General features: G+C 37.2%; 1 protein-coding gene across 1 annotated transcript; it reads left to right on the top strand.

Annotated features, from left to right (window-relative positions):
* Positions 1-5,167: 5,167 nt before the first annotated feature.
* On the top strand, positions 5,168-13,885 carry LOC126828343 (uncharacterized). The gene is made up of 4 exons (XM_050558046.1): positions 5,168-5,512; positions 9,832-10,069; positions 10,229-10,302; positions 12,721-13,885. The coding sequence occupies exons 1-4, from the start codon at positions 5,272-5,274 to the stop codon at positions 13,788-13,790; spliced, it is 1,623 nt and encodes a 540-aa protein (XP_050414003.1). The 5' UTR covers positions 5,168-5,271; the 3' UTR covers positions 13,791-13,885.
* Positions 13,886-14,183: the final 298 nt, after the last annotated feature.

The raw sequence follows: 14,183 nt of genomic DNA, 5'->3' as shown, positions 1-14,183 counted from the left end.
TCAGTGTTAATATTCGATTGACTTTAAATTTATACACAGTGTTTAAGGTCATGCGATAAAGAAGCCTATTGATGTTCAGCGATTTCCGATAATTACTGTTATGGTCCTTGATCACATTGAAAAATCTAGTAGGCTAAAGTTAATATCCGATTAACTTTAAATTTATACACAGTGTTTAAGGTCTTGAGACGAGGAAGTCTATTCATTTTCAGTTATATTCGATAATTACTGCCAGAGTTATGGCCTATGATCACTTCAAAAAATCTTGTGGAGGCTCTAGAGGCCAAAGTTAATATCCGATTGACTTTAGTTAATATCCGATTGACTTTAAATTTATACACAGTGTTTGGGGTCATGAGACAAAGAATCCTATTGATTTTCAACGATTTCCGATAATTACTGCCAAAGTTATGGCCCTTGATCACTTTGAAAAATCTTGTGACGCTCTAGAAGCTAAAGGTATCATCCGATTGACTTCAGATTGATAATTACTTCAGGAGTTGTTACTCTTAATCAGATTTTAGTGTATTATAAATGTTTCATTACCAAAAAAAGTAAAAATATGCGACAACACTTGTTGACTGCCCGGACGTTTTAGCTGCTGTGGGCGTATGTTTCGTTGCCAGGCAACCTATCTTTGGCTGTGTTAAACTAATAAATGATCCTTACCTTCTTAAATCATGGCCTAAAACATTCATGGGCTGATGCTGGTTAATCCCCAGATCAGTGACCATGTCTCGGGGGAACAAAGTTCGACGATGGTTTCTGATAGAACTAGAAGGGACCCTATAGTGAAGATATTTATAGTATGCTACCTCTGAAAAAAACGGACTCAGTAGAGCCGAAAATCAAAGATGGGGCCAAAAATGGTCTGAAATAGAGTTTGACAAACATTGTTGGCGAATGACCCATGTAATATGTCCTTTTACAGGTTTATTTGGTAGCCGGACTAGTTTTTGATAGTTTCCAGTTCATACCACAAGCGATTGATCCAATATGGCGGCCACAATCCAAGATGGTGGCTGAAGGGGGCGGGGGAGATCGCCGCCCGAGCTGTGAAATTATGAGACCAAGTTTTTCTAGACCAGTTTTTTGCGTAGATTCCGAATCTGGGTGGTGATCAGGCTTTGAGGGGGTGTTTTCGAGATATTGGGTGGGGGGGGGTTCAAATGTCTACAATTGGGGGAAAATATGATTATGTTGACATAAATGATGATCATGTTATATATTAATAAAGCATAAAGTTCTAGGACTGTCCATCTCTAAATAAGTGTTTATGATACCCCTGGACAACTGTTTTGATTTGTGGGGAGGTTGATTTAAATGATGATTTTCTTAGATCTTGGTAAAAACATTACTTTTTAATTCCGCTGCACATCTCTATGTGTGTATCGGGCGAGGGAGGGGGCGAAATGTAATTTTGGGGACAGAAGCCCAAATTGACCTGAAAAGTGTTTTCATTCAATCTGATTAAAACAAAGATGCTATTTCGTTTCACTTTCTATAGTTCAAAATTTCGTTTTACTTGTCTTCACAACACTAAGATCTGGAAGTGTTGTTATATAATAGTCGGTCTAGTTGATGTGAGGAATTAGCCAATGAAACGGTATGTTACGGCGAGTACTTGGCGTGCCCTGCACGGAACTGGGGTAAACCCCTAGAATTAAACGTCAACCCTGGTTGATTAATCCATATAAATATATATTTCTATGGATTAATCAATGTCTGACGTCATAGGGTCAAAAGTCACTGGTATGACCCCTGACGCGATCTCCCAGTACAACTGGTCAGATCTTCATGTAGTGTAGGTCATCGAAAGTATATAAAAAAAAACGAAACGAAATATACATCTGTATTTTAATCAGATTGCCTTTTCGTTCAGTACCAGTTTCGTCATTCCAAATATTAAATTATAATGGTACTTTTCAAGAGATCTGGAAATGTACATAAAAACACAGTAAATCAGAAACATGTTTAGATATTAGTTTATTCTTAGTCTTCATCAGAAGATTCACAATCAAAGTTCATAATATGAGCGGGATAAATATCTTCTTGATGGCCAATCAACAGCTCGCATATATCCTTTGAATATGCTTCAGATACTCATTCACATTGCAAACCTTCATTCCATACTTTTATCGCAGGGTCATCTTGTTCGATCATTGGTTTTGCAGCCTGTCTCCATATTGTTGCAACTTAATTGTTGCGTTTAATGTGCAGCAAAAGACTACTCAGGTAAGATGGTAATAAAGAAAGAAAGGTTTGTTATTTTTCATGACCATTAAAATTCCTCCAGGAATCTACTGATGTTAAGTCGCCTTTCGCTGTACATGGTACAATTTTTTCTAAACCAGCAATTACGTCATTAGAAACATCATGTGTCTGTCTCAGTTCCAGTTCTTTAAAAAAAATTGTTAGAAAGTTGGAAAAAGAAAGACAGATAGTCATTACCACAGAAAGCATGTAGGCCGAGATATTCTCGACACTCCCAACATTAATCTTGATTGGATCCAAAAATATATCAAGATTAGTATTGAAAGTGTCGAAAATATCCTAGAACTGACAACAAACGATGAGGACATCTAAATAGCCTACCTTCTCCTCTTCCTATTGCAAATTAATTGAGGCTCCGAAACAAATTGTATTTTACGTTCTTTCTCGAGCGAAATAGACATCCTAAAAATTCTCCTCGCAAACTATGATCCAAATATACACATTTTGATCGATAATGAAACGGGCAAAGGTAGAAAATATCGCGGAAGGCGACTTACATCAGTAGATGACGCTAGAAGAATAATTTTCTGGGAGACAACAATAACAGACCTTTCTTTATTGCCACCTTGCCGTAACTGTCTTTTGCTTCGTGGCTGGAATAAAGATTTACAATGTGAATTGGTATCTGAAGCATATCCAAAGGATATATGCGAGCTGTTGGTCAGCAACCAAGAACATATTTATCCCAATCATATTATGAACTTTGATTTAGAATCTTTTGATGAAGACTAAGAATGAACTAACATTCAAACATGTTTCTGATTTACTGTGTTTTTTATGTACATTTCCAGATCTCTTGAAAAGTACCATCATAACTTAATATATTGACTGACGAAATAGGTACTGAAAGAAAAAGCTAACGAGAAAAACCACTTTTAAGGTCAATTTTGAACCAAATGATTTCTGTCCACAAAAACACATGTGTACGCAGATTGAGAAGTATTAATATTTTGGAAGTTATTGACGAAGAAGCTGTTTAAACACTGACATAGGGCATCGGGTGTGTATCATATAGAACACTTTCCATTCACCACGCTCCGCCATGCTGAAGAGGCGATGGTCGATTCTTGCGTCTGTAATGCAGCATATAGGATTGATATTTATCGCTTTTGCTTTAAACTATCGCTGTCTAGTGGTAAACGCGTGGTACGCAATACAAATTGTATGCTTCCAAGTCACTGAATAGTTTTTATACGCCCACAATTTTTATCGCATTTTGACGAAACTTAAAATATAGGTTTATCCCCCAAAGATCTCGGATCGGATCGTAACTTCATGGTTTATGGCCCCTCCCCCCCCCCCCATTGTACGAACAGTCGCATTTTTAGCTTGTGGTCTCTCTAGAGGTCACAATTTTTATCCCATTTTAAAAACCGCGCAGTTTGTTTGGAAAGTCAAACTAGTATCATCATCGAATAATCCAATGTTTGATTTTATGTTATTTACTATATGGTTGGTGTATCAGTAACAGTAATGGATCGAGAACGGAGACCCGTGGGACAGCTGCAGCTGGGACCGTTAATGATTCATAGGAGGCTTCATTTACGATAGCCCTATGTTGTCTGTTCGACAAATAGTCTCTGAACCATTCTAATAAGTCTCCTCTGATCCCAACTGCCCCAAGCTTATGAGAGAGTGCAGCATACCAACCCCTGTTAAAAGCTTATAAGATCTATTAGTTGGTATGTAGTTGAATCCCCTTGCAAAAAAACCGCCTTGAAAAAATTAGTAATAATATTGTGGTCCTTTTGTACATTTTGATTATGAAGCTCAATAAACAAAAATTTTGAATTGTCATTACATTTGCTGATTTCCAAATAGTCGGAACGGTTTTTAGTCCAAGTGAAAGATTAAAGATATTACATAAAGTTTTGCTAATTTCGAAAGACATGGATTTTAGGAATTTTCCACTGATCTCTTTTGGGCCTGTAGCTTTTGAAGTATCAATGATAGAAATCATATCTTCAAACTCTTTATAGGTGTTAGTTTTATGTGACAAAGTGAAATAGGATTTTGTTCGGAAGTTGTGCATTTGAGTAATCAAGCTGTGATCGGTTTATAAAATATTCGTTTAAACAATGCGCTTTGTCCTTCGGATTACAATATAGAACCCCATTATACATCCTAATGATGGTTCGAATTTCGTGAAAATCGGACCGAAATTGCCCGATTAAATGGAAGCTCCCTGTACACAAATAGTGTAAAAGTATGGACCCTTTAGAAGTCACAATTTTTATCCGATTTTGATGAAACTTAAAATATATGTTTATATTCCACATGTACAGCTGTGCAATTAGAGTTATTTGTGGACGAAGTGCAGGGGTGTACATTTAAACCTAAAGAGGAACCTCTCGAAATTCAGATTTGCTCATCTATATTATGCGTAGTTATTTCCCCATACCCTTCACCCCGACCCCTGAAACTGAAAGCTACCCTCTAAAATGCTCGACAAAACTGTGTAGCAGTTGTGTTTAATTCAGTTATTCATTTTAAAAATCAGAAAAAAATAATAATTCCAATTGTCTCATGATTATTGAACTGTAATTGTTCGCATAGCGTTTCCTTAGATTTATGTTGGCTTTTCCCAAAATTACAAAAGTAAAGTTCAGATTAAACGGATATGACGATGAAATAATTTTATGGACCATCAATATATATATGAATATTATATAATTGATAATTAATTATGTTTTAATGTTGATGTAGTTAAATATGTAGAGAGGTTACTATCGTGATCACTTATTATTACATACCCCCGCTAGTCAATTAAAGATACATGATTGATGGTTGTCGTCATAACTTAAAGGCATTCATTTCTAATTTAGTTTCTGGAAAGTAGGATTAGTCTTGGTTTTAAACCACCCGGAAGTAACGAGGGCAAGTATAGGTAGTTTTCGTGCCTATCTTATTTTAGATCAAGAACGAACAACATCGGGTTCAATACATTTATAAATTAGTAGTATACATAAAAGTATTGACGTATATTGCTAATTTGAAATGTTAGCCATCTTACATATTGTGATACTGTTGGTGATACCAATAGTGAATGGTTTTAGAAATGGGGAAAATATACAAGGAGCTAGTGAACAACTGTATTGTGGTCGTGAACCATTAAGAAGATTACCATTCCATGCATCTGAAAGATGTGATGGTGCTTGTGCACCCCAGACAGACGATCCACCATATCGTATTGTTTTAGAAAGTGATGAATCAACATATTGGGACGATGATGTCAGAAGTAAGATATGTTTATATATTACAATTCAATAGAAGTATTCAACAAAAGAAGCCGATCCTCTAAACTAATGATGGGAATAGTATAACAGTCAAATTAGTTATACATTTAGGCCAACATTCGAAAAGTAGAATATTGGCTGATTATTTATCATCGTTAAAGTTTTTCACCATTAATACTTTAGATATTGAGATATAATTCTACAAAGTATAAAGTCAACGCTAGTTTTTTAATAAAACGATTTTAAGATTCCTTAATTCGATCACAAATACTCGAACCGGGGGGGGGGTGTTCTTACATAGACATTTTAAATGTTGTTTAATGTAATTACCACCATAATATATGACCATATATTGTATCTAGCGCTTGTAAATCATAACGTAAATAGTAAATTTAATGTTTTGTCACTATTATTATAATTTGTGGAACTAACGCAGCCATGGAATCAAAAACTGTGTTTTAATGCTTAAAAATGCGGAAACACAAAATCAATTTTGAAATGTACATAACGCGACATATAAGTAACTGTAGTTTGCAACAAGGAAAGGCGCGGTCTCGGATATGTTTTGAGCTCCAACTTTCACACAGACAAAGTAAATAGCTATAATTTGTTTCATTTTGGCATCTGATTTTCAATTTTAAACTCGTATGTAGATATGAAATAGCTAGTGCAATCTGAGGCTACTCCTTTAATTATCCCAAGGCATTCATATAATTTAATTACACGGGATTGGTCTTAGCGTTATTCACATAACCTATTTCTAAATATATAAAATTGGGGTCCAGCTACCGAAACAAACACATACATTCTATTAAAAAAGAACGAATCTAAACTAAACCTAATCAAATTTTGCGAAAATTACCAAAATATGCCATAGATAATACATATTGGAGAAAATCTTGACTAGCAAGTGGTGTTCGAAGAATTTAGGATGTAAAACTGTTACATTTCTGAAATCCTCGACCGTTTAATCCGAACATTCACTAGTGTGATTGAAGTGGGATTATATGAAAGTGTGATTATATGTATTAAATTATGATTATTTTTTGGTATTTTATGATCTATTGGTCAGTACTAATCCTCCAGTACTAACCCTCCATGGGGAGTTACACATCTTTACCCCCGGGGGAAACGTTTTGGCGCCATTTTGAATTTTGGTCTCGCCAAATCACGCACGAGAGCACTAATTCCTCAATACATATTAACACCACAGATTTAGAAAATCCAATCAATTTTTAGCTATGGCCTGACTATGACGTGAAATTCAAAATGGCCTCCAAGGTTGCCACCATTCCATATAAATGAACATAAACTCCTTAATATTCATGTCAGAGAACACGTTTGGTGTCTATACCTGGGTTTTAGGGGTGAGGTAACCCATTACAACCAAGCCCTAGATGGGAAATTCAAGAAGGTGGCCACCAAACTATATAAACTGTCACAATAAGAATCCCAGAACGTTGATTTTGGTGTCTATACATATGTAATGGGGGTCAATTTTTTCATTAAAACCATTCGCCAAATTATTAAAAAAAAAATACAGGATTACACGCTATTATCAGCTCAAAATGTAATCATTATTTGTTAGCGGTGTCTTATTCCTTTTTCGAGATTAACTTTAGCAAGCATATGATTTGATTGTGACCATCTGCAGTCCATTGGGACATTGTTATTCTCGTATTCCGTTTATCAGATAAGTGTAATAACTTAAACATAATTTCATTCCTTTGAACAAGTTTGTATTAGTGTGAAGAAAATACATATACAGACATAGTATTTGTGCACAAAACAATGATTATACTCATTTCTGTAGTTATTAGATATTACATTCGAATGGTTCCAAACGTCCAATGAGAAGTGTTATTTATACAATTGAATAGGTGGCACTCAGGAAGATGACTGCAAGAAGATTTCATACACGTCTCTTAAGATGATGTTTGTAAAAGGCTTGAACACGTAGAACAAGGTGCATTTGTTTACTATTTTAGCAGCTTTGGTGTAAATCACATACGGACATAAACAGAGTCCGAAAAATCAATGAGGAAAAACATCAGAAGTTAATCCAGAAGACAATAAAGGAGCCAGTCCATGTTCAAGAGCAAGTGCCACGCCTCGTCAACAGCGATCTGCGGGGAATTATGCCCCAGTTTATAAAAAGATCTGTATTATTTACACATCAATGGTGAAAAGAAAACATTCCGAATGTTTGTGGGTTAGAATGGGGTGGATTAGTGCGCGAGTCAATTTCTGAATTCAGTTGTCTGTTTTCAAGACGGCATATATTAACTAACAAGTGAACTTCGGGTGTACACTTGTCAGATAATTTGGACTATATTCATTTATATGAAGCTCTTCGCGACGAGGGAGTGAAGCTTGCTAACATGGACTGACTTCTTCATTGTCTTCTGATGTTCCTTCCTCTTTGTGAAGCAGATATTGTTCTAAAATCTTCTTTTGACCATTTTACCAAAATGCCTATTCTACTGCAGTTATTCTTGGCTAGCATTGTCATTCTTGTTGTCAGATCGCCACATTCAAATCATAGGTTTTCTAAAATTAATCTCAGGAAATGAATAAGGCAACTTTACCAATTAAAATTATTACATTTGCAGCCTTTAATACACCTTGTAATCTCGTGACTAATAAATCTAAAGTAAGTATATTTTAAAGGTTTCAAGTTATGTTAATGGCAAAATACGGCCGTGTGCACCATCGATAATAATTATTCTTAGATTTGACAATGACTATTATGGTGGCCGTCTTAGATTTGACTATTGGAAAGATTAGCCCCTACAACCTACTCATTTGAAAGGTTATGAGAGTTTATATAGTTCGGTGGCTGTCTGACGACCATATTGGATTTCACGATGACATCTGGCGGTTAGATTTAATGGATTGCTTGACCCCTGAAACCCAGGAATAGATATCAATATTGTCCACTAACATGAATAGGAGAGTAGTTATAGTGTATTTAGTGTACGAATAAAGTTTATTAATAATTCGTGTCTGTTATATGCAATGGTAGTCATCTTAGACGGCATTATGAATTTAGCCTTTCCTCCCCTTGATTCAGAGAGAACCCCCCTCCCCCTCAGCTGATCGACTGACGTCATAACGCAAAATTGATGGGATTTGTATATACACCAAAATCAACGTTCTATGATTGTGACAGTTTATATAGTTTGGCGAGGACCATTTTAGATTTCACAATGCCGTCATGCGTTTTCCATCTAGCGGGTGGTTGTAATGGATTGCTTCACCCCTAAAACCTAGATACAGCTAGCCACCAAACTTGTTTCCTAACATGAAAAGTAATTACGTTATGTTCATTTATATCTTAGATCCCATTTTGAATTTCACGTCATAGTGACGTCTTACTTAGTGTAAGAATGGTGAGAATTTTGAAATCTGTGGTATCGATTTCCTACATACATGCTGGGTTTAGAGGTCAATATTTATAGTTTTTTTTAGGAATTAGTGCTCTCGTACGTGATGGGGTGAGGCCAAAATTCGAAAAAGTTTCCCCAAGGAGGGTTAGTACTGGACCAATAGATCATAAAAAAATAAACAAGAACCATATTCCCCCAGTTAATTTCCAGGAATTATGAATGAAAAAAAACAGACTGCTTTGAACAGTGCAAAGGTCACTGACGTCATCTCAATCTTTATGACAGGTACCTTTCTTGCAAAATACCCAGAGAATAGGAGGGGGGGCGGTGGCTATGTGGGTAAGACGCTGACTCACTAGCCTGGAGGTCGACTGTTCAATCCCTGCATTGGCTGGGAAAGTTCATCCAGATTTTCCGGTGTGGTTTCCTCTTGTCAGTGATGCAGGACGAAGGGCCTGTCTTGTCCTTCGGATGGGACGAAAAACCGAAGTCCTGTGTACACATTAGCGTGCACGTAAAAGATCCCTTGGCAGTTGGAATACGATATAAGATTATGCCGTACCGCCGCTGCCCCGACAAAATTCCCCTCATAGCACACTGCATGCCGTATGTCCGTCTTCGTTATCCCAGTTCGGAGCAGAACAGCAGGACGTTAACCCCATTTCATTTCATTTCATTTCACCAAGAGAATAACGTTTGAAAATCAGATCTTATTCTTGGATATGGGATTGTTGTAAGTTATGTTTTAACACTACTCAAAGTTTTGCAAGTATAGGTAATGATAGTATATATGTGAAATTAGAACTTGTTTATTGATGAGGATAGTATAATAAATTAAGTGTAATTAGAACTTCTTTATTCTTGAGGATAGTAAGTATATATTGGAATTGTTTATCGCTGATTATAGTATATCTGTAAATTGTTTATTTCAGTCTCTCTTGTAACTATTGATGAAGACAGTAACTGGAGAGTTAATGGTTTTTCTATTTTTGCCCTGGATACAGACGATAAAATTGTAGGGGCATGGGCACCAGATGATATTGTTCAGTTGACTTGTGGTAGCTCTGCAGAAGGCATGACTGCTGTCCACGCAGTCGCTGATTCTACCAGAACCCGAGTCAATGTCAGATGGACACCGGCAGGAAGAAATCTTGGCAACGTGACTTTTAGGTATATATTCTATTATAAATTTCGTTATAAAGATTTAAGATAACATACAATGTATAAAAAAAATACCCCATGTCTCTAGAAACAAGTAAATGGATGTTTAAAGACTAAATAGTGAAGCAAACAACTAAAATACAGAAATTAATTTTTTATATATTATAGAGCCGTTGTTGTTCACAGTTTAAGTTTATTCTGGAGTATAGCTTCTGACCGTACTCTATTTCCAGCCAGAACAGGTAAGTGGAAACATGATCTTTACTATATAAAGCAGGCCCATCGAAACCCGGGGTCGGGGATTTTTCATCCACCCTACTCCCCCTTCTCCACACCCATCTCCCCAATAATTTGTAAATATGTGTTCATTGGTTTAAAAATTGTTCCTGGGGCGTGCATTTTGGCTCGCTACGCTGTCAGTAGCCAACTGACACCCATCTCCCCAATAATTTGTAAATATGTGTTCATTGGTTTAAAAATTGTTCCTGGGACGCTTATTTTGGCTCGCTACACTGTCAGTAGCCAACTGATAATGTGGGAGCTAGGTCAAGTTCGGGGTTCTCAGGACCACTTGGTACAGCAGAGGGAGCTGAGATCTTTCAAGTTCTAGTAGCATTCCTTCCAGGTCACATCCGATATTACTAATTTGACACTCCCAAATTCCGCCGAATTGACTTGCATGAGATAACAAATCACCAGCCTTCGCTTCCCCTATAACTTTGTAAACCAGTTCATATTTCAGCAAATAGAGAGGGTGGAATTATGATTTTTCCAAGATATATTATAGGGGTTCTCCATCAAATGGGGAGTTGAAGGGGAAATAAACATAAAATGTTTACATATAAGTTGATTTAATAAATAGTTATTTAGATAAAGTGCTAAGAGTATAAAAATTGATTTTAAAATTTCTTTAATCATACAAAATCAACTGAGCACAGGCACTGAACAAAGCAGTTACAGTATGCAGGGAGGGGGCTAAAACTTTTGATCTGGGGCGCCACATAGGCTTGTGGGCGCCCTGAACCAGCCATGATCCAGAGATTACATTAGCTAATTATAATTAGTATGCGTCTTAAGTGATTATGCCAAGCAAATTTACTTTTTAAGTTGCACTGTAATAATAACGATCCGTGCGAGATGATATTAGGCCTTCTTATTTCTTAAGAATGGATACTGGTAGTTACGACTTCTTAAGATCTAAAACTACGTTCTTGTATGCCTAGAATGAAATGTTTGTTTACGTTATTTTTGGAACTTCGCTCCAAATCAGTGATGCGTGACGGCTAAACCCCAGGAATGAAAATCCATATTTTGGGATCATTACCAAGACCTACAAACAGCAATCTGATTAAAATACAGATTTATATTTCGTTTCGTTTATTTATACTTTCGATGGTCTACACTATATGACGATCTGACAAGTAGTAGCGATAGGTCGCGTCAGAGGTCATACGAGCGGCTTTTGAACCTATGACGTCAGCATTGATGTTTCTAACGGATTACCCACAGTTCTGTGCAAAACAGGCCTAAAACTCACCGTAACAGATCGTTTCATTGGCTAATCCCTAACACCACTCAGAACACGTCAATGATACCAACTCTTCCAGATCCTAGTGTAGTAAAGACGAGTAAAACGAAATCTTGAACTATAAAAAACGAAACGAAATAGGATCTGTGTTTTAATCAGATTGTACAAACAGGCTACGCAAACTTAGTTTAGAATACTATGACGACAGTCTATTAGTATTTCATCGACGACGACGACGACGACGACGACTGTTCGATAGCTATCGGCATCATTAGAAATTCACATTGTATCGGAAATATCTCCAAATTGTGGGTTTCATGGTTTGACAAATCGGGTTTCAACGTATTGTTTGTCATTTCAGGTAAAGATGCTATAGATATTAGAGACTTTTGGAAAGCTAAATTCCTGGTCCGTATCGCGTATCTGTATCGATTTTGCGTGTGACGTCATCAATACGTGTGTATTTCTCATACGTGACACGGCACACGGATACGACAGCCCGTATCGAAGAGCTTTCATACGGAAAAGGTCCGTAAAAGATCGTCGTCTTTTTAACCTATTTTTGGCTACTTTTAGACACTGAAATGTTTTGCCGCAGCGTTTTTATGAATCTATGTGTATCCTAGAAGACGAAGGTGTATATTTGATGTAATTTTAACCATGATAACGACTGGAATTTAATCATTATATTTGATGAGCTTTTCGCGGAATTTTCATATTTTCCCTGTCTGTCTGTCTGCATGCTGGTTGATCTACGTGCTAAATTGAGGAAGGTGGGACCTTGCAAATCTGTAAAAGGGGTATGTACTTTCTGAAATGATACATTAGTGAAACGTCGAGTCGAAGTCGAAGATTTTTAATAAGATTCGACACTAATTTTTTTTTTAATTTTAAATAGCGCAGCAACTGTCGAGCACTTGCCTGGTACTGATGTTGATCTTGGTAGATAACTGTCATCATGCTGTAATATAACTAAGCTCAGATCAGCTACCCATACGTACGCGGCGCGAAAATCTGCCAAAACTCTAAAACTACATTGACGCGATACGGATACGTGATAGGGATGGGGAAAATTCCACTTGCCAAATGTCTCTATTGTCCAACATCTTTAACGTATTGTTTGTCATTTCAGGTGAAGATATTATAGATATTGCTACACACTTTGATGAACTAATTAACGATACTTTGGTAGGGGATAACATAGATCTAGAACATATGCCATCCATCGATTTATTTGAAAAAACTTTCACAAACAGATTTGAATCTGGCTGGGATCCTGAGGATTTGTTTGGTGCGTTCAATCGCGATGTGACTATGGATGACTTCTATTTCGATAATCGTAGAGAAGGCACTTTTACTTCTCCCTTTGGTGGGCCATCAACGAGATTTGGCGAAAATCAACCCGATTCGATCGTTAATCGTTTCCTTAATGGTGGATTCCCTGGTATGTCACCTCCTTCGTCAATGTTTGGACAATCTCAAAATGGATGGAACCCCATGGGTGCGTTTGGTAACACAAATCAACAACAAAATACACCACCATGGATGCAAGGTTTTCCAGGAATGCAAAATAACATGCAAGGAGGAATGAATATGTGGGGAAACAATCAACAATTTGGACAAAATAATATGCAGCCCGGCATGCAACAAAATAACAATATGTTTGGAAATAATCAACAATTTGGACAAAATAATATGCAGCAAAATCAACAAAATCCTTTCCAAAATTTTCAACAAATGCCACAAAATAATATGTTTGCCAACAGGCCACAGAATAACCCCCAGATGCCCGGAGGAATGTTTGGTAATATGCCACAAGGTTTGCCACCTGGTATGGGCGGACCTCAAGGTGTTCCACAAAATAACATGTTTGCCAACATGCCACCTGGTATGGGCGGACCTCAAGGTATTCCACAAGGAATGGGAGGGCAACAGGGAATGTTTCCAGGAATGAGTGGTAATGGTATGATGCCGGGCATGCAAATGGGTATGCAGCCAGGTGTAGGGATACCACAAGGAATGGGCATGCCACAGGGGTTAGGCGGAACGGGATTCGGAACCCCACAAGGATTAGGTGGTGCAACAGGAAATGTGGGGACGCCTCCGGGAATAGCATTGGGTGGCCCTCCAGGTGCAGCTGGTGGCCCCACAGGTGCTACTAGTAGTTCTACCTCCATTTTTGCTTTATTTGGTAGAAAATAAATCATTGACCTTGAGGTAATTATTTTATTGTTTGAATAATTCATGATTAAAATCATTATCATGTTCTGTACTGGTAGCATTTTAATATTGTAGAAAGCAAGAAACTAACACCAGCATCATATGATTTACAAAACGTAATAAATATAGAAATAAGTTACTTGTATTATTATTATCTTTTTAAATACAATAATTTAACGGTCAATTATTTACATCAATCTGGGGCCGCTGTGGTTCAGTGGGTTAGGAGTTGGTTCGCTGACCAGGAAGTCCGGGGTTCCATCCCGCTGTAGACTAGGCCAAGAACGTCCTAGTTTGTTGTTTTTTGTTTTTTCGTGTGATTTTCCCTTGTCAGTGGTGCATGTCGGAGGGCCTGGCAAAGACAGCGTCTAGTCG

Source organism: Patella vulgata, chromosome 7, assembly GCF_932274485.2.
Source record: "Patella vulgata chromosome 7, xgPatVulg1.2, whole genome shotgun sequence".
In the NCBI taxonomy this organism is placed as follows: Eukaryota; Metazoa; Mollusca; class Gastropoda; family Patellidae; genus Patella; species Patella vulgata.
Note: the sequence above shows the minus strand (reverse complement) of the source record. Positions and strands in the feature narration are given on the sequence as shown.